Source organism: Canis aureus, chromosome 25, assembly GCF_053574225.1.
Source record: "Canis aureus isolate CA01 chromosome 25, VMU_Caureus_v.1.0, whole genome shotgun sequence".
In the NCBI taxonomy this organism is placed as follows: Eukaryota; Metazoa; Chordata; class Mammalia; order Carnivora; family Canidae; genus Canis; species Canis aureus.
In genome coordinates this window covers 8,166,409-8,187,706 of record NC_135635.1, presented here as the reverse complement: position 1 = coordinate 8,187,706, position 21,298 = coordinate 8,166,409, and the positions used below count along the sequence as shown (strand labels likewise).

Genomic DNA, 21,298 nt, shown 5'->3' with positions numbered 1-21,298 from the left:
AATGTAAAATGGTGCGGCCACTATGGAAAACGTTTTGGCAGTTTCTCACAAGGTTAAACATAGAATTTTCCTATAATCCAGCAACTCCACTCCTAGGTATGTATGCAAAAGAACTGAAATCAGGGACTTGTACAGATATTTGTATGCCCATGTTCATAGCCCAATAGCCAAAAAGATGGAAACGACCAGTGCCCATCAGCAGATGAAAGGATAAACACAATGTGGCATCTACATACAACAGAATATTATTTAACCATAAAAAGGAATAAAATTCTGTTATATGCAACAACATAGGTGGACCCAGAAACATAAAATATGAGCCAGACACAGAAAGACAAATATTATATGGTTCTGTTTATACGTGGTGCCTAGAATTCATGAACTTACAGAAACAGAAAGCAGGAAACAAATTACTAGGAACAGAAGGGAGGGGATAAGGAGAGTTGTTGTTTAATGGGTATAGATTTTTTTTCTTGGGGATAATGAAAAAGTTTTGGGCACGGAGAATGGTGATGGTCACACATTGCACATATATCTAGTGCCACTGAATGAACAGTTAAAATGATATATATTAGCTTATGTAAGCTTTACTGTAATAACCCTCCCCCTGAATCCTATGCTTGTCTACCCACTATGTACTATCTTCTCCATTACGGAGATGCAGACTCAGGTTTAGGAAAATAACATTCTCCAGGTCACACATCTGGGAAGTGCAGGATTGGGATTCAAATTCCAAGTGTGCATTCAAGCCTTCTCTTGCTCATATACTACATAAATCATTCTCTTATTTGCTGTACCGCTTTATGATAGCACTTCTAATATTAAATTGCAATTCATCTGTTCCCCTCACTTGATCACTTGATCTTGAACTTCTTAAAAGAAGGGAAAAATTCCTCTATCTTTGAATGCTTTTTTTTTTAATGATTTTATTTATTTATTCATGAGAGACACAGAGAGAGGCAGAGATATAGGCTGAGAGAGAAGCAGACTCCATGCAGGGAGCCTGATGTGGGACTCGATCCTGGGACTCCAGGATCAGGCCTTGAGCTGAAGGCAGATGCTCAACCAGTGAGCCACCCAGGCATCCCTCTCGAAAGTCTTATTAAAATGAACTGTAGCTCGTTCATTTTCAGCGCTTACAGTATTCCATTGTGTGATATACACAGCAAAAGGCACTTTCTGGGTTACTTTACTCCATCTCCAAAACAATCCCCCCAATGGGCAGTTAATGTTCATCCTTACTCTGATAGCAAGTTAATTAATGGCAAGACATCAGGACTGAGGCTTGAATCTCAACTTCATCACTTTCTGGGCAAATGACTTAACCTTGTAAGGGGGAGGCTTGACCTACAAGCCTCAATTTCTTCTTCAGCAAAATTTGGATTAAAAAAAAAAAAGCTCCTGCCACAGGGGATGGTAGTGATTACCCTCAGTGCTACCTGGCACGTGGTAAGCACTAAATGATGTGACTTATGTTAGATTTTATTACAAAGTGAGCCAAGTGGGCCAAAGACAAGTTAAGGAACTTGCTGGAGATCAGAGAGCTGGTAATGGCAGACCAGAGCTTGGACCTGTCTTTACACAATACAATTACCAGGTCATGCTTTTCCCCAAGACTTTTTCAGTGTATTATGGTGTGTGTGTGTATGTGTATGTGTGTGTGTGTGTGTGTGTGTGTGTGTGTGTAAGAAGAAAGGGTGCTTGTTTAAAATGTAATTCATTAGGCTTTCTTTCTCTCACAAGCAAGAAGGAATTTCTCTTCTTGCCTCATTGCCTTTAATACAGGCAGTAAGGACTAAACATTTCTTTTTGGAACAGTTTATGAGAGAAGAATGTTTTCAAATTTATGAGGCTCTCATGCATTTTGAGAAGAGATTTTCATATTCCACATATTTCCTTCTTTGGATCTTTCTATTTTGGGATTGGTTTAAAAATACAATCCCCCTATCTGGAGCAAAAGGGTTGTGAACTCTGAGTTCCACATCTCTTGAGACTTTCAGTCACTTTAGAGGAGAAATACAAAGAAAATGAAAGGAAATAAAAAACAAATATAGCTTGTTCTTGGCTTGGAAAACAGGGCAATTCTGTGATAGGCTGCAGGAGATTGAAGACACTGGAAGAAAATTCATCATTTACCAAAACTTAAGGGGTACTTTTCCCCTCAAGAAAAATAAACAGTTGCTTACTGGAATTACAGCTTCAAAATAGGCATCTTCAATATATTTGCTTTCTTTTACTGTCTGTTGACCAGATGCCTCACTTTAAAAAATTATATCAATGTATGATTTTGCCACATTTCCAGTAAAAACAGTGTATAACTTTGGAAGTTTAAAGTTATACACTGAGGACCTGAAAATAATTCCAGAAACCTCTGAGAAACAGAGGATTCCCGAGATTCGTTTGTGATCACTTGCCCTTTTAAAACTAAAGACCTCCAGAACTAGATCTAACAGGAATTCAATGTTTTTAAAGATTTCTTCCCCTACCTATTTGAAAAGACAACAGCTTTTTTTCAGCAAATGGAAGGCACTTCTTGGCAACGGCATCATCATTGATTAGGGGGCAGGAAATAGATTATTCAATATCTGTATTGATTCCTTACTTTGATTACTTACTCAACCTTAGAGGTAGATACCTGGAAGGACCTGAGTCCTTCCTCAGCCACATGATCATAGTCAAGGAGACTTGACCTCTATGTGACCTTAGTGTCAATCTGAGGTCGTTGGGTGGTACAGAGGTCAAGATCATAGGGTTACAGAGAGGATGCTACAGCCCCCCCACCTTGTCAATGAGAAGAGACTGTTTGAAAATGGTGACTTAGTGGGTGAGCTTCAGACTGGCAGGTTTCTTAGTATCTTGGGGTCTTGTTCTCCTGAAAGAATTTAGAGCCATGTTTTCAAACCATGTTCCATAGGGCTCCAGGGCTCCCTCATAGACCATTGTGGAGAGATTAATCAGATGGAGAGAGATTGGAAGCCACAGCTCTTAGGCTGTAGACCTCACCCCTCACCATTTTAGCCAGCACAGCTCTGCTTTTATCTCCTTTATAGATTGGGCTCTACATCAAATATTTTTCAGATAATCAGATGAGAAAGTTGAACTTGTCAGAACTCCTTGTAGGGAAAGTAAGTAGTTAAGAAGGATACTAAGACGAGTCTAGTAAGTAAATTTATGTCCAGTAAAAAACCATCTCAGGAAAGTGAGTCCTGATGACTTAAAAACTTTTGTTTATCTGAGAAGGATAGACAGGTTTGAAGACAGAGTTGAACTACTCGCGGGAATCAAAGACAGGCTGTGTTATGTTGTGGGGTGAAGGGCAGACAGAGAATCTCCAGGTTACAGTGCAGCCAAAGGGACTTGGGAGGAGAAATACATCAAGTGGCATTTTACAAAGTGGCACACAGTAGGACGTGCAATGTAAGAAATTTTCTTTGCTATCTAACCCTCTTGATACCCCACACCCCAAATAATATTTAGTGAAACATGCTCAGTAATGCTTTGAGGTTTCATTGTGAATAGATTCTTTCTGGAGAAGGCAAGATGTATTGAGGTTTGCAAACTGATAGTGTAGAAAAAAAACAAAAAAAAAAACCAGATACCATACACATATTTCATTTGATGATTCACCAGAAGGACTCCCAAGACTCAAAATCAGATAATACTAACTGCTAAGATTTATCAAAGCAAGGGATACAGAGCAAAAGGAAGAGGGAAAAGATATGCAACAGTGGAATCCAGAGGGGTCTGGCACAGGGTTCCAAGAGCTTCCTCGGCCGAGGCCACACAGGAATGAGTGCTGTTTTTCCAGCAGTGAACTACAGGGATGTGTGTGGAATGTCTCTCCTCAGGGAAGCCAAAACGAGTCTCAACGTCCAAGGCTTTTATGGGGGACCGGTTATGTAGGCATATTCTGCTTGGCAACCGGTCTTGGCAACCAAAACTCAGGACCCCAACAATGAAACCAGGTGCACATCATTAATCTTGGTGTCTGTGTAGAGTAACCGGAGAAGCCAGTATAGCCTGGTCTGTTGTTTCAGGTATATGTAACAGAATCATCAATCACTAACAGAAGAAACATTCTGAGGCCCACTTTCCCAGAAGTTGCCCAAGGAATATTCATGGTTCCCTTGAAGACATAAGTAGCAAGCCACCAGAAGAACTAGACTGGCTGTGTGAATTTTCCCCTCACAACACCTGGAGTACAACCAAGTCTGGCTAGCATTTGAAATGGATTTCACCGCCACAAAATCACTTCTATGGAGTAGAGGTTAAAGATGGCGTCTGCCACCTGGAGGCAGATCGCAGCCTAGGCAAGAAAGCCTTCCTGTCGGAGGCTTCTGGTTGGAGATGAATAAACGATCTTGTTTGAGTCAGAGTGTTAAATTTCATAGTACTCACTGCATTTATGTTACAAGCATCTAGTAAGGTTTTTTTTTTTTCTTAAAAGTTTGAGCCTCCTCTCAACTACGCTATAAGAAATACAGGCCATGTCTATTCATTCAACAATTTTTTTGAGGACTTAATGTGGTATTTGCTGGACTGTTGTGAATGTTGGGGGTAAATTAATAAAAAGATGTCTGCTCTTATAAAGCTTACTATTCGTGTGGGAGAAATCAGGAAAAAAAATGTGATTTAAGGAAGGTATAATCCATGGACTTTGGGCAAAGTCATAAAAGACAGTGGTTCTACCTAGAAGTCTAGAAAAAGGAAATCCAGGGAGAATGAGTTGATCGGTATCATGAGGTTGTTTGATCACTTTGCTGCGTGCCTTCCTAACAAGAGTGACCAACCATCCCAGTTTGCATGGACTGAGGGGTCCCCCAGGATGCAATACTTCCAGTGCTAAAGCTGTAACAGTTGGTGACCCTATTTCCAGCCCATGATCCTGTCACTCCTCCTCTGAGAACTATTCTCCCCACCAGGGTTGGGTCCTAGTAGCTATGTTTGTGTTGTGTCACCCTGCCCACCTGCCTGTATTAGAGACCAGGACTCATTATTGGCCAATGCTTATCTTGAGAAGTTGGCTGAAGAAATTGCTCAGAATCTAACTGCAAAGCTCTACAGTGAGCTCTCGAAGGTGTCTGTCATTAAGGTCTCTCGAACAAATCTAGCATTTGACCTTTGGGAAGCCTATCTTTTAATTCTCTGAGGTACCTGGTCCTCTAAGTTCTTTTCCTCTGCCACCATTTTTGCTTACGCTAATTTAAATGATTTTCTTTACTGTTACCAGAAACTTAACTAAGCCAGTTGTCCAAGAAAGAGTATTTCCAAGTCAGGTCTACTCTGGTTCTCTAGTTAGAAACATTCCTAGAATATTCCTCAGGTTTACTGGAAACGTCTTTTGGGAATAGCTGACTCCCTGGTTGCAGAGCTGTATTTTCGTCCCTTGAGTAGACCTACCCACCAAATATATTTATTTGGGATTAATAAATTGGCATTGTGCTTCATTTCGGTATCATTTTTCTAGAATGGCTCATTGCAAGTGTATGAATTCTGTTAAAACTGTGGAGTCTGACACATAACCCCACCCTCTTTCCCATGGGCATGTTAATTGTATGCAGTAAGCATTCAATTAAAACTTCTCAGACAAGTAACTGCTAACTCCTCCAGGCTTTTTGTCCAATTCAGACGTGTTGCAAATTCTGCTGTACTTTCTCACCACACATAACCCCTTCCCACTTGACTATCACGACGGGATTATTTTCTTGCAGAAAACTTCCCCTGCCTTTGCAACCACTCCCAAGCACGCCTGCTGCTCTGAGGCATCTTGCTTTTTGTCGTGGGTATTTCACTGTACACGCCCTAGGTTTTCCAGGCTCCCAGCAGACCATACCTGAACTACCTGGTGTATTTTAGCAACTCCCCTCACATCTAGTCTCAGCTTGCCTGCACATTCCTCTGCAGCCAGCGCGCTTCCTCTCCCTTCCTGGATTGGTGCACAGAAGCTTAATTCTTGACCTCTTCCTAGTTTTTTCACCACTCTTTACTTTCACATGCTCCTCAGCAGTACCTGGGTAGGCACATGCTCCAGAAAGCTCTCAGATGATGCTGATGCACTAGTGGCCTACCTATAGCAGGCCCAACCCTGGGTCTTTGAGGTACCTCCTCACTTTGTAGAAACCAAAAACAAACTTTCCCTGACCATTCTCCTCTTCCTTATTTTATGGGACCTACTCAGCACCTCATTATCATTACATGGGACCTACTCAGCACCGATGCAAAACCCATCAGACACTGCTTATCCCATTACCTCAAAGAAAACACTGCTACTCAGGATTAAGCATGTATTTATTTTAGTTCAGTTAAAACAAACATACATTGTTTCATTGAAACGGTGTAGCACTCTTTGCCAACAAGTCCTAGTGGAACTGTTGGCCTCCAACAGCAGAGTGGGGGTATTTACACTATATACAGAAAGCTAACACACCCAGGTTCTCAAAGATCTTTCATTACACTAGATCACATTTGATTCCGTTACCTTAGATCACATTTTGAAACTACTGCATTTTGAAAATTAGACCTTATTTAAAATTTAAATAAGAGATCTGAATTTGCACCAAGTTTTCATGAAAAAAGTGATGTTCATTCAGTCTGTTTATTGCAAATGCAATTTAGGCAATATTTTAAATCTTTAGTGTTTACATAATTAGTCAATTTGTTTATATTGAAATCTCTGTACAGGTACTTTGGGGACAATTCTTATAGATACATGTGAATTCATCAAAATGCAGTTAAGAAACTTACAGGAATATATACACTTGAACCCAAGACCCAAACCTGACATTATATACATCATATATTACAAATACATATGGACAGACAATGTATGTACAGATTATCATAAATATTGAAAAATAGGTTAGCTTTAATGGATTAATGCTGTTCTATAAATAACATTACAGTTATAACTGAAACATCCACGGAAGACAGTAATGCAAAATGAGGTGACGAGACAGTGGTTTTAATACTGAAGACTGCTCATTAATGGGAATTCACTGTTTTAGGAACCTCAAGGCAGACAAGATAGCTCCAAGAAAATCATGCAATGGAATTTACCCTAGGCAGTTCATTTTGAATCTCAAACAGCCAAAAGAGGATTGAAGGAGTCTTCCCAAATCAATTTGCTATGAGAAGAAAATGCTTTTTTTCCCATTCCTTCCTGGTTGCCACGGTAGTTTCTCCCACACAAAAGGATGTAAACTGTAGAAAACAACTCTCCTTGGTATTCTCTGGCAGGTCTCAGATGTGCAATCAGGAATTCTTCCGGGAACTCAAGCGAAGTGCCAATTCTTGGTCTGAACTAGAGGTGAGGTTCTGGATTTGAAGGGAGTGCTGAAGCCCAATTAAATGAAAGCAGTGCCATAGAATCCATCTTCTCACTGCCCTTCTCGATGGTCCCCAATTACTTTTTATTTTTGCAGAAACACAAACGGACCATTGGTTTCACCCAATGTAGCACTACAAGACGTCTTCCAGTTCCACAAGGGTCTTCACAGACATTATCTTGTCTGTAATTTAGTCACATATAATACAAGAATGTGTAACAAAAACCATGTCTGCCACATTTCTGGCCCTTGCCTAAAACTAAAAATGCTTAGTTTTAAGAGAAAAACTTAGAGCCAGAGGACCAATTGATGATTCCATTATTTGCTTCCCTCAACCACTAATGGAATTATGTATATTAGATTTTAGACATTATGCCTGATGAGCAAAGTACCACATTATTTAATATATTCACCATACACCGTAACGTACAATAAATGTGCTCTTAAAGCCAAGTAATTTTTTCACTTCTAACTGGCAATGAAATGGAAGGGTGATCATGCAGTTGGACCAACTACTTACACTCAGGTTGCACTGTTTTCCCTAGCTAACCACTTGTTGGATGTAAACAAAGAATTCTGTGTTGTACAAGAATGAGATGACGATCCAGTGCAAATGAGTTTTCGAAACTTACTGCATGAGAAACCCAGTGGCCTATATAGAGAACTTATACCAAATATCGGTGTAACCTGTGAATTAGACCTCTACTGTAGACAAAACATGAACACGACTAAGCCATACATTATCAAGTAATTCACACTTCCAGTAGCAGATGAGCATTTCAAAAAGTTGTACTCTCTGGATAGAACAGTTTTGGCCTATAGCCATCAAATGCCCATTTTCCACTGCTGGAAGCAATGTCAAAAAAAGGGCTGGCCCAAAAAACCCAGAGCTGTCAACTCAACTCTGGAGACAGATGCAACTGAATAAACCCTGTTTTACCCAATTGCACTATTTGGTACCTCAAAATTAGTTATTTTACTCTCCATAGAAGTATCTGCATTATGTATCTTTCATTCTAATAGATTGAAGCCATAAATATTTCAGTCTGAATGAAGCAAATTATTTGGGGCCAGAGAAGTAAAGTGATGAACGAGTTCATCTGATTTGGTATAGCAATCATCAATCAATTAGTCTTTAATGGTGAAGTCTGAATGGAAAAAACTACGTTCCTATTCATGGTACTATTTTTCATTACATCATTTTCTCTAAAAATTTTTTTGGGTTTAAAAAAAGTATTTGGCTTATCATGCCTACAAAAAGGCAAATCATGTCACAATATTAATATTTACTTTTAAATACCAATGAATTTCTTTTATGGAATTTGTGGACAATCATTTTTGGATAAAGTTCAGGAAAAAAAAAAGCAATTTTTCTAAAAGTAAAATAGTGCTTCTGAGGTCTTAAAATATTTTTGGTACAAAAAAATAATAGTGTTTTTCTCAATGGTTATTTCAATACTTTGCTGTAAATTAATAAGAATTGTTTCTCACATCGAATGGTTCCATTAGGCACATTCAAGTAAAATCATAAAATATCCAAGTTAAACAATGACATAGCCAAACATGTGGCTTGATAAAAGTTAAGAGTTCGTCCATTCTCTGGAATGGAATAAAATTGTCACTTCCATTAACCCGAGACTCGTGGTTTTGTTGTTAATATCCATTTCTATCATACAGAATAGTTTCTTTAGAAAGAAAAAAAAAAAGTTCACTTATTCTGCACTCAGAAGAACCAGCGAGGAATCTGCACTTCAAAAGGAAGTGAAACTGAAAACATTAGGTGAAATTTCATAGTAAGTTGAGAGTTGACTCAACACTGGCATCAAGTGGGCTATTGGAGTTTTCGTGGTGCCAGTTAGTGGCCACCTCCATGGGCATTGTGTACCCAATCCAGAACAATCAAGGCCATGCTGCCGGTCATCACCACTATGCCGCTTAACAGGAAGAGCATAGCCTGTGGTGAGCACAAGAGAAATTGATCAGCAAACAAGAAAATATAACTGCTAAACATTCCTTTCTACTTTTAAAAATGGGCTTGTGATCACTGAAATTATGTCGAGTGTCTTACAAAAGGTTTTCTCTTGCAAGGATAAATAATTCTCTTTGCTAAATAAATGAAACAGATGACGGTTGTTTATAAACAATTCTAATACTCTAATCAGACTAAATCTATATATGGAGCAGGCTAAGGACTAAAAGTCAGTCTTTTTCCTAAATAACTTCACCACCCCGATCTTCTGTACTTAATGTACGTATTCTTTGTAAAGTCAGTTATTATGCTTTAAAGCAACATTTTAGGACTTTATAGTGACAGCCCCCCCAGAGCTTTGCTCTGAAGACAGTTCAGTTCCTTCCTTTATACACTGAGGCCCATTTAAGCGTCTGTCGCAACGGACAGACAGCCCCACATACATGGGTTAAACTAATGTGGAAAGTTGAGTCAGTATCTCCACACCTTCCATGTACTCTTTATCTCTGGTTCCTATCGCTAAAAAAATCTCAACAGCTTTCCTGCGATTAACTTAGGCCTGTATTCAAAGGCCAACTCCCTTTCACCTCCCCTGCCCCAACCTTCTACCTGAGAAGCACTCCATTCTAGAAATATTCACTAGACGCTAAGGAGAAGCAGAACTCTAACAAAAGGTAGCTAAGGAACTAAAATTAAAATCAGGAGAGGAAATTCTAGTTTGGAAGATTGCTACTGTGCCTGTAGAGCAGAATATCCCACTCACCCCAATCTTCTGGACAGATTTCATAGGCTCTTTCTTCACTAACTTGATATAGAAGGCCGAAGGCAGAATAAAAATCAACATAGCAGCTGCAGACGCCCCTGGAAAAAGACACAGGCCATTTTGAGAAATCACTGGTCATTCCTTTCAAAACTTTAAAATCCCTGGTATGTGAAAGAACTTTTGACACCTTCTAAAACTTACCGATGAAACCAAAGATATCTCTAATTGTGGGGACAAAGATGACCAGCAAATTGGTAAATGCCAAGATAGACACAGTAATGAGACTATGACGCCACCAACTGAAATCTTTTGTTGCACACAACAGGTGAGTAATGGAACTCCGGATCTGCAAAAACAAACGAATAGAGAAATTGAAATTCCAGCTTTACATTAGTGGGGGGAAAAAAATTCCCCAAATAAAGGGCATTATCTTAAGAAAAAAAAAAAACAAAAAACAAAAAACAGGGGAAAGCAAAGCAGCTTTCTCAATGCTTAAGATTGTGCCCCTTCCTCTACTACTGTTTCCTTAACATTGGAAGATCATTTTAGATCTCCAATTATGGAAAAAATTACCCAGGAGGTTTTGAAAATCTACCAAGTATTTAAAAAAATCCCTTCAAAACCACCAACTTGGTATTGCTCTAGCAGTGTTTCCCTTCTCACAGAAGAGGAAAATCTCACAAGTCTTCACCTGTTTAAAAACTCGTTCCTAGTGAGAAGAACTAGTGATTACTTACTGGGAAAATGACTACTGGTACGGTCAGAGTCACAGCCATCAGGACAGCCAAACGAACAATGAGAAGAAGAATATCAGTTCCCATGATAGTAGAGTAGGTATGAAGCAATTCAGACTCAACGTGTTCTATGGGGAAAGACAAAAAAAAAAAAGAAAAAACTTCAAGTGAGTGGTTTCCTCTAGACATTAGGTGGGAAATCTAACTTAGAGCAAATGTGCACCAAAGTTATGAGCTACTCACAGAACGGCTATAAACTAAGAGGCTAATAAGATTAATTTGGAATTAGGGTTAATGCAATTAAAATAACATTGAAGGAAAATTTTTCTAAATACCAAGTAGAGATTTAGCCACATGACCCCCATCAAAACCAACAGGAGCTAAATAGCTAAATCCCACGGTCTGGCTTACAGTTTGTGTTGTAGAGTTTGAAGGTGGTAGGCAGTATGAACTCAGATGCAAATACATCATGTAAAAAGCCATCAAATGACTAATGATATGAACCGGAGTTCAAGAAATTACTCATTAAAGAGATTATAGGAAATTCTAAGCTCTAAAAAATCAGTTTCTGATCCCAAACAGGAAATACACCAAAATAGATAGAATTTTAAGTGGTAGATTATACACATAAAAAAAATCAGTTTCATTTCACCAAGTGTTTTCTGAAAGCTAGACATTATTTACCATAAAATGTCAGGTATCCAAAGAGGGCAGCAAGCAGGTACATGAGAAACATAGCGAAAAATGAAATCTTGGACACATTCATCATTCTTCTACGGCTGCGGCTACATAAATTCAAAGAAAAATACGAGTATGTATTTGAGCAGTAGTTACAGCAATAACCTGGTATTTGTCTAACTTTCCCAATAAATTTTTATAAAAAACATGTAAGGCACTCACCCTTTGAGTTCTTCGTAAATGGGAAGGATAGCAGGATGACAGACAAATGAAAAGGTCAAAATTGGCACGGCATAGACAGTCTGCAAAAAATGAAAACATTTACTTAAAATCCTCACGTCACACACTTGGGTCATCCCAGTTCTATAGTTTGTATTTTATAGTAACCAATTTTAGAATCAAAACTACAACTTTCCCTGGCATAATTAGATTCCCTTCTTCCAATCTGTTCACTGTGATCAACATCCTAACTTCAGAAAGTGTCAATTACTAACATCACAGGATTACTTCATTTCTCCATCCATTTTAAGATACAAACTAATGCTTTCTTCTCAGTCTTCAAGAACTCAATAATTAACTACTCATGTTTTCTGAAGAGTAGCTTTTACCCCTCCTCCCCTTACCATGGAAGTTATTTTCAAATTTCCAGTGGATAGTTTCCCTTCTGTTTTTCCCTAAAATCTTCTCTTAAGAAGATAAAAATTAGGGGTCAGGCAAGCTTCTGCCTTTGGCTTGAGTTATGCTCCCAGGGTTCTGGGATCAAGTCCTGCATCGGGGGGGGGGGGGGGTCCCTGCTCAGTGGGGAGCTGAGCTGCTCCCCCCTGCCCCGGTTGTGTTTGCACTCTGTAGAATAAGTAAAATCTTAAAAACAAAAACTAAAGAAAAAATTTATATTTAGTTACCTGTGAGTTGAAGATAAAATAACGTGGTCTGCAAGAATCATCATCAGTCACATTAAACATGTCAGATGCCAAAGGTGTTGGATGTGTTAAGGTACTGTTTATTGTTTCATTAATTATCAAACCAACTTCCACAGGACAAGGAATCTGGAATTTCTTGCAAATCACCTGCCAACATATTATTTTGCGTTTGTTAAACTGGGTAACATGACTGGGCTTATAAACAAATCTCTAGCTTTAAAGAAAAGTTATACCTACCACAATTAGGAAGAACATCATACACAGTAAGGAAAGGCCACTGGTATATCCCAAATATCCTGTAAGGGGTGACAGAAATTATTACTTCAATACAACAGACTTCAGGCAAATATATCTTCTCAACCAAGCAACCCAAGTCTGCTTGGAAGACTTTAGTATGAACCCAACACCAAATTTCTAATTCTTACACACTAACGTATAGAATTACTTAAAAACACTTGCTAATAAAATAAAAGGGACTTTAATTTCGTATCATCATTTAAAAGCAAAGATATCCTCCAATATCAACAAAATATCCCAGCCCCGCCTGGAAGCCTTCATGCTGGGATTTTGAAAGGCTTAGGCGTGTAATGCGGCAGCTCCCAAAGTTACATTCTTGGGGCTTTTTAGCTTTCAATTTCTATTAAGAGGACATATAGCTAGTGAGAATTCCCTTTAGAGATGGGTTTACTCACCTAAATTTCTCAGCAGTGACAAAGGAAGAATGAGCACCAGTGACACCAGCAAAACCAAATAATCACCATTCAGATACCACAATCTGAATTAAAAAAAAAAAAAAGAGAGAAACAAGGTCAAAACCAATCATGAGAACCCCCAGAATACTATGCACTTCTTCTTACTGGACTCATTTCATAGATATACTATAAAAATAAACACAAAAATTAAGACAGGTTTGGAAAAAAGCACTGCTTATTCACAAAAAACCTATACATAGGAATAAATTTCTGTGTGTGCTAGCTGAATATTTACTCAGGTTAGAAATGGGGTATGAACAGTATAACTTTTGTCTCACTGTTTGCCCTGGGAAGGCTGCCCAGCTGATTCATAACATAAAATGCTTCTTAAAGGCTTGATACTAATGTAGTATACAAAGCAGCATTGTTAAGGCAGTAATCTTATCTTTAAGCGTTTTTAGAAAAATTGTACACCAACTCGGTCATAGCTTTAGCTTGCAATTTTTAATGCTAGAAACAAGGAAATTCAAAGCAAGTTCCTTTTAGACATCTATTAGCAAATGTAATTATTCAACTCCACAGCAAGAAAATTTTTTTATACTTAGGTAAAATACATAGGCAAAGACACATAACAAAACTCCCCGCCCCCAACCAGGATTTATTCCAGACTGTCAGGAGTATGTTGTGACACCTTGACCCACCTTGACTCCAAAAACAGTCAAAAGGTCCCTTCCCGAACTTAGAGAAATTATTACCCAGGTCTCCTTTAAGAGTTCTAGCAATATCTTTTCCTTTCCAGGTAATCAACCATACCCTCTCTTAAGTCACTATTTTCAAATTCTAATGCCCTGTGAATTCCACTCCACTTACTTACTTCAGCAACAAAGACCCCACAGAAAACTCACGTTTAAAGAACAGCTTATTCAATTTCTAAGCCAAAAGAGATAACCACACTTCTCTATTTTGAGATAATGAGCTTCAATAGGTGGGGAAGTAAATTATTCTTCCCCATGTTTACTTTAGATAAAAACCTGTTAGTCCGCTGGGAGGAATAGCTGTGTTACAAGGATAAGGTTTCTACAGCACCGCCATACGTTTTCTGGTCTTATGCATTTGAACAGATTAAGTTTTAAGAACACAAATTCATTAAAAAAAAAAAAAAATCAGATAGGACTGATTTGTAATGTAATTCAAAGCTTCAACCTGACTTAAGTTGGACTTTGTGAGTTATTCAGCTACAATTTCTCAGGGAATAAATATAAAGTTCAGTTCTAGAAAAACCTGCTTTCACACACAGGTTAAAGATATTATCCAAAATTAGAGCGTGAGCTTCAATCTTTGGGCTTTCATTCTTAAGAGTTCACATCAGTCCATGAGGGACTTCTTGGTCAATTTCAACAGGAACATTAGGAAAAATAACTCATTGATAATTATTTTGTATCCACCTTTGAGAAAATGTATCTAACCATTTTAGACTGTAATTTTTCTTATGAGTAACCTTACTTAGCACCTACCCAGTTGTATCTTCAATGTTCATTAATGCCTGGATCACCAAAGGTAACTCATATTTCACTATGAAGAGGTAGCTTGACATAGCTGGAGGAAAACAAAATTATACCATTACAAGTGCAAAATGTGGCATGTGACACCAAAAGTAACGTGTCACCACTCTGTGCTACACAAAGAGCAAAAAGTCTACCCAAATCACCTTTTAAAAAATTCTTACCTCCAATGTTCTGCATGGTAATTGATCCAGAGGCTGCAAGCTTTCCAACTAATCCAAATGCTTTATGCCCCAACTGTTCATATAATAAAGACCCTAAAATACGAAGAACACAGACGCATGAAGCAAAGGAGGAAAATCCTGACAGGCGTTAATTGCTTTAGAAATAGCAAGAACGCTAACCATACCTCCTTCGTTGGCAGTTTTCAAAAGGAGATGAACAGAATACAGGGAAAATATTGACACAAACGTCAAGAGAATTCTGGTGAGAGAAGGAAAAGGCACAGAGTTATAAATAAGCACAGCTATATTTAAAGACAATCTTTTGCTTGTTACTGAAACACTGAATATGGAACGTGTCCTAATATTTCTGTGCTAGATAGAAAGCCCCTAAGACCTGGTGTTTACAATCCTGGCTAGAGTGTCAACATCTATGAATCTGGTACTAAAAACTCGCATCGCTTCTCAGGTGTTCTACAGTATTGGTGGAGAGCAGGGCTTTACCAACTGCACCAAAGGTGTCGGGAGACCCAGGAAAGCTTAAGTTTAAGGTGGTGGAATTATAAGACTTATAATTTGGTTCTGGCGCCATAATATTTAACTGTACTCTTGCCACTTCTCTGCATTTTAGTTTATTTATTTTTTTTTTTAAATGATGGGTAGGTCTGCCAGTAAATACAGCCCACAAGGCACTTGTGAAATCCAAAGTGAGACAGATTCAGGAAAGACCTTGAGACCACCTGGACTACATAAGAGGAATGGGACTAGAAAGGGACATCGATACTAACATTTCAAGTGTCAGGCACAGCTTTACAAATAACTGGGCACAAGTCAGAAGTAATCGCTGTGAAGATATGCTGTATTATTGCGTGCCATGGTGTGGAATACAGGCCTGGTATTATGACAACATTAAACAATGCCTGTGCTAGAACAAGGAGCCCAGCCCATCAGTCTGACGGGGCTAGCTAGCTCTTTGCTCAATCGGGTGGATCAGGGAAAATAAAAAATAAAAATAAAATCTAAAGAAAAAAAAAAAAAGGGAGGAACTAGAGGTTCCCTAACGTCACTTAGTTTTCCTTTAAGGATACAATTTCTCCCTCACTCCAGATTCACTTTCCTCCCCTCCTGGGCAAGCCAAGGAAAATATAAATTTCTTTCTATTAAAAATAAAACAACCCCCCTCTCCTCCAAATCAGGGAAACACGTAGAAAACTCTGTAAACAAGATGGTTACTTTGATTCTGTACAGGAATACTGAATCCGGTACCATATTAAGGTCTAGCAAAGAAACTGATGTCTGTTAGTTAAAACCTAGGTAGTGGCACTGAATTGCCAGTCTAATGCCAAAAGCTTTATGGGGCCTAGTCTGAGGTGGAAAAATGACACCTCCGGCCTCACCTCTCACTGAACAAAGTTGTTAGTTTAATCAAAAACAATGTTCAAAGTATGCTGACAAACTCAGCCCTAACTACAATGAGGGACCAAAGGACTTTATAAAACCTTTGAGGTCGCTTTCAACCTCAGGTCTGCGTCTGCCTAGAGTTGTTTAACCATGCCGTGGCAGCCACATGGGTTTTGGCCCATTTACCTCTTACAACCTCTACATCCTCTAAACGTACCTTGTAAAATACTGAGGAGATTAAAAACTCACTTTCACACTCTCAATGTTATTTAACCATTTATTAAAAGAGTTGCTCAAGCACATAGATCCTATTACAGTGTAATTTCAGAAGTGCAAAGGTAACATCAAAATTTTGTTTTTACTTATGAAACAGGTGCCATCTTATCTCATGTTAAATAGAACCACGCTGGCGGCATTTAAAGTTGGTCTCCAGTTTTCATAGTAAGAGTCAGGAAGGATTTCGAATATTTTAACAATAAGGTCATTCGAGTTCTCCAGTAAAAACTTTAAAACACTCTTAGAGTCCCTTCCATGTAAATTCCTGGTCCTTCACACCTTAGTAAGAGATGTCAGGGAGCCTCATGCTAATGAAGCAAGTTGCTGGGATCCTAGCTTCCCATGCTCAAAGCCAGGCTCAACTTCAGTACAGATATTCACCACAAAGCACAACTTTGCTGCAAAGGTCCGCTTTTCTTTTCGTGAACATTCTATTCTGCTGGAGAAAATAACTTGAGTAGATGGCACCAGTCAGCTAACTAAAAACACATCTGTCACAATGGGACAAGTCCCTGCTCCCTGTAAGGCATGGTTTCTTCATTTGTGCAACAAATCATACTATCCTCCACAGAAATTGCCTTACCAGGAGCCCAGAGGTACCTAACCTCAACAACTACGATACAAACTTCATTGAAAATGTACGTTCAAGTTTATACGTACTTTTGTCTTGTACTATTCCCTCCTCTGGAAATAGGGTCCAGTTTTTCTGATTATATTATCTGAGAATCAGTAACCTCACAACAGTTAAGCAGCACTGCTCTCAAGTCCTCTATAGATCCAAAGTCCTATCCTAGGCATTTATGCTAGGAAGCACAGGAATAAATCATTTTAACTGGGTAACTAGAGAAAGAACATTTAAAAACAGGTACTATTAAAATAGTTATTTTATTGCTATGGCATGTGGCAATCACACAGACCTGGAAGAAATAAATATTAAAAAACAAAAAGCGAAAACAAACAAAAAAAAACCTACCCCAACATATGGGTTTCTTTTCAGTGTCCAGAAAATCATGACTCACTTTTCTTAGAACGAACACGTTCCAGGTTAAGCAAACACCACCACACCCCATATATTCTAAAAAGTCTTTTTGCCTTATACAAAGGTTTTGGGGGGAGACTATGCCAATTTATAAATGGACTTGGAGGTACCATCCTAATTAATTTTGTTTCCTATTTGGCCAGAACAAAACTTCTAACTACCCTGGATTTATCATCCACGGTTCTTTTCAAATATCCAACCCGTTACAACTCTTAACTATTCCCACTGATTTTGGTTTAATGATCAGTTTTCACTGTGGTCCTAACACCTCTTCTTAATTGGCTTTCTTGGTTATCATGCAGTTTACATATCAGAGTTAAGGTTTCCGGGTTTCTCATTGTAAATTTCACACAAAGGATCTTTTTTTAAGTCAACTATTTCAACTGTAAATTCTGTCTCTGGAGCCAAAAGTTTCACGTTTTATCATCAGATCAACTGCCCTGCATGGCAGACTCACTACTTACACATACTTACATAAAAAGAGCAATTCCAGTATTAGCCATGGCATAAGAAAGCCCAAGGATTCCACTGCCCACAATCGCATTGCTCAGATTAAATACTGACATTCCAAAGGAAGTAGTACCTGGATGCTACATAGAGGGAAAACGATAACCAAACATATAACAACAATTAAATGGAGAAAACCAGCTTTGGGCAAGTTAGATTGAAATCTAAAAGTCAAACTATTCTTTTTTTTTTTTTAACTCCATAAAGCCACAGACACACAAAATGATTATTTCCAACTTACAAAGTCTGTTTCATACTTCTTCTTCCCCACGTTGGATTCAAGTAAAAAGTTCTGGTTTTCGGGATCTACGTCTGCATAATGGCTGTGAAGAGGGGGGTGGGGGGTGAAGGGTGAAAAAAAAAAAAAAAAAGCAATTCTCAGTCGTTTTGCAATATACCACGGATCGCGGGAACGCAAAGAGCTAGCTGTCACACACCTTCCCCGAAATGCCCAAGTGTCAAGCAGGAGTCGGCTTTCACCCCAGAGACTGTCACTGCGACAATCGGATACTCTTTTTTTTTTTTTTTTTTTTTTGAGATTGCACACACTCTCTCCAGATGCTGGGGAGGGAGCTGTGCATTGCAACAGCAGAAGCAGAGTCCTAGGTAAAGAGCCCCTGATTGCAAGCCGTTAAAAAAAACAATAATAAAAAATTAAAAAATTTTAAAAAAAAAGGGAAAGAAAAGGAGGAGAGCACACAACTTCTCCCACCTTTTCAGAGCGGCTTGCTTGGTGGGGTAGGAGTAGTTGAAGTCGCTGTTGGAACTGTAGCTGCTGCTGTCCTCATCCGGGGAAATGTTGAACCTTCCCATCTCGGCCTTCTTCATGCTGCTCCCGGGAGGCACAGGGCGCAGCGCTGGACGCTGGGCGGCTTTTGTCCTTGGCGGTGCACCGGCCCGCGCGGCTGCCTGCGAGGAAGGTAGAGGCGGCGCGTCAGGACTGCAGCGCGCGCCCGCCCGCCGCCCGCCCGCCCGCCGCGGTCACGTGACGCCGCCGGGAGGCGCAGCGCGGCTGATTCATCCCCGGCCAGGCGAGTGGAAAAGTACCAGCCGAGCGCGAGGGGCGGGGGCGCGCCGAGGGGCGGAAAAGTACAGACAGCGGAGCCGCGGAGAACAAAGATGGTCCCGCCGCGGCGCTGCGCCCGCAGAGGCCCGCGCCCTCCAGACCCCGGGGCCCCTCTCCGGCGGCTTTGAGCCTGGCACGCTCCCCGTCCCCCCCAGCCCGCGGGCCGGGGTGCACGGGGGGCCCTGGAGGCTTTCCCTCCAGCCTCGCGGGTCGTGCACGGGCGTGCAGCGCACCCTTCGCACCCGGGCGCCGGCTGGCGAGCTGTGCGTGCAGCCCAAGCGCTACAGCTCCTCGTTTCTTTTGCAACGGGCGACGCGCGTCATCCGTCTTTTTCGTGCCCGGAGTCCCCACATGGGGAAATAAATGCCTCTGCGGCAGACAGCGGACTCACAAGGGGCAGCAAGGGCTGACACGGGTCCCCTCCCGACAAGGGGAGAGGGAGAGCACCCGTTCCCCGGCGCCCAGGGTTTGTTTACACGCGCACGCCCGTGCCCTCGAGCACACCCGTCTACAGGCATTTGGCTCGCGAGCGCTTCGCCCGGCCGGCCCCTCCTATGCCCGGAAAAGAAACTGATGCAATATCGATCGCCGATTATCAAATGTTCCTGGCCCGTCTTTCCCCGCCGTGGCCTCTCTATTCCAGAAGCCCCAACCCTCCTCCTCGGCTGCCCCCATATCCCAGGCCCCCTCCGAGCTCATTTTTTTTTTTTTTATTAATGCAAATCAGTCACAAGACTTGCCGCAGCGGAGCCGCGGGGCCGGGCTGGTTCCCCTCCCCTCCCCTCCCCCCCCACGGGAGGATGCGGCTCCGCTCGCGGCGGGCACGAGACCCCCGCGCCGCGCCCCTCCCCCGCCCCGAGGAGGGCGGCGACCCCCGCACGGGCCGGGGCCGGAGGCGGAGGCGGGTCCCACCGGCCCGTGTCACCCGCCAGTCCCGGGAGCAGGTGACCCCCGCAGCTGCCTTCCCGTCGCGGCCCCTCCCGGACGCCCCTCCCCCACTCCCGCCCGCGCCCCGCGCCCCGCGCCCGGGGCACGGACGCCCCCGCGCACGTTACCTCGGTGGTCCCCGCGCCTGCGATCCCGGAAACGTCACGCAGACGCCTTCAGCGGCTTCTCCTCCGCCGAACAGAAATCGTTTAACAAAAAAACCCAAACCAACAAAGGGCAGGAAAATTTAAAAAAAAAAAAAAAAATTTTTTTTTTAATAAAAAAAAAAAAAAAAAAGGGAAATGGCAAGTGGCCGCCCCCACCGTCCGGCGTCTCGAGGGAAAGGCGTGAGCGTGCGGGACGCGTGGCCGGGCTGCGGGCGCTGCTGCGGGCCGAGCGCTCCGGGACGGCGGCGACGCGCGGCTCTGCCGCTGCCCGCCGAGCCCGCGGGTTATAGCGGCCGCCCCGGAGGACGCGTCAGGGGGCGGGGCCGCGGCCGCCCGGGTGCCTCGTCTTTGTGTATCAACACCACCTGGGCCCCGCCCCCGGCCCGCCCGGGCTCGCAGGCCCCGCCCCCGGCCCCCCGCTCCCCCGCCCCCCGCCCCCCGCCCTCGGGGCGGCCGGCCCCGCCCGCTGCCCCCCCCCCGCCCCCGGGCAAAGCCCAACCCCGTTCTCCCGGGCCTCGGGGTCAGCCCCGAGACCCCCCGCCCCGCTCCCCCCCCCCCCGGCCCGCTCCTTTCAGCCCCGATGGGTGCCCCGCGCAGGCGGCTGCCTTTAAGGAGGCTTCTCCTTCCTTCATCCCTTCCTTCCGAGTTACCAGCAGTCTTTGCTTTCTCCCCAAGGCGTTTTGGGGACACATCCCGCCCACCCGACCCTTCCCTGCCTGTTATTTTTGTGGTTTGCTTGGGGTTTTTCTCTCTCAAACTTGGACCAACGCAACAGCGTCGTCTCCATGGCCGGTTTCTGTTCTCGTTCTTTCTTCTCCATGTAGACCCGCTTTCACTCTTCAGGACTAGCCTGAGTGGGTCCGTTGGCAGCTCCATTTCCGTCCACCCTTTTTTTGTATGAACGTGGAAAACCCTAGCAGGGGGGAAATGCTACATCCTGACCTGCCAGCCAGGCCTCTTGGAAGGGGATCCCGAAGGGGCCTGGGCTGGGGGTGGGGGTGGGGGTGGGTGGGGAAGCTGGTTCTTTTGGGGAGGGGGACGGGGTCCCCAGGTTTCCTTTTGCAGACCCACTTCACTCATCCCAGCACCCCCGACCCAGCTTGAGAGCTCT

The 21,298-nt window shown here is 42.2% G+C and overlaps 1 protein-coding gene across 2 annotated transcripts; it reads right to left on the bottom strand.

Moving 5' to 3' along the window:
* Positions 1-6,270: 6,270 nt before the first annotated feature.
* On the bottom strand, positions 6,271-20,461 carry SLC38A2 (solute carrier family 38 member 2). Of its 2 annotated transcripts, XM_077870341.1 has the most exons (16): positions 20,149-20,461; positions 18,740-18,936; positions 18,269-18,350; positions 17,995-18,110; positions 14,993-15,066; positions 14,808-14,900; positions 14,596-14,677; positions 13,082-13,164; positions 12,627-12,685; positions 12,372-12,536; positions 11,692-11,771; positions 11,476-11,576; positions 10,795-10,919; positions 10,259-10,403; positions 10,058-10,155; positions 6,271-9,279 (listed from the first exon to the last, which is right to left on the bottom strand). In XM_077870341.1, exons 2-16 carry the CDS (start codon positions 18,853-18,855, stop codon positions 9,181-9,183), a joined length of 1,518 nt encoding a protein of 505 aa, XP_077726467.1. In that variant the 5' UTR covers positions 18,856-18,936; positions 20,149-20,461; the 3' UTR covers positions 6,271-9,180. The 2 variants fall into 2 exon arrangements, with proteins under 2 accessions (XP_077726467.1, XP_077726468.1); XM_077870342.1 differs by lacking the exons at positions 17,995-18,110; positions 20,149-20,461 and having other exon boundaries at positions 18,740-18,880.
* Between the last annotated feature and the right edge of the window lie 837 nt (positions 20,462-21,298).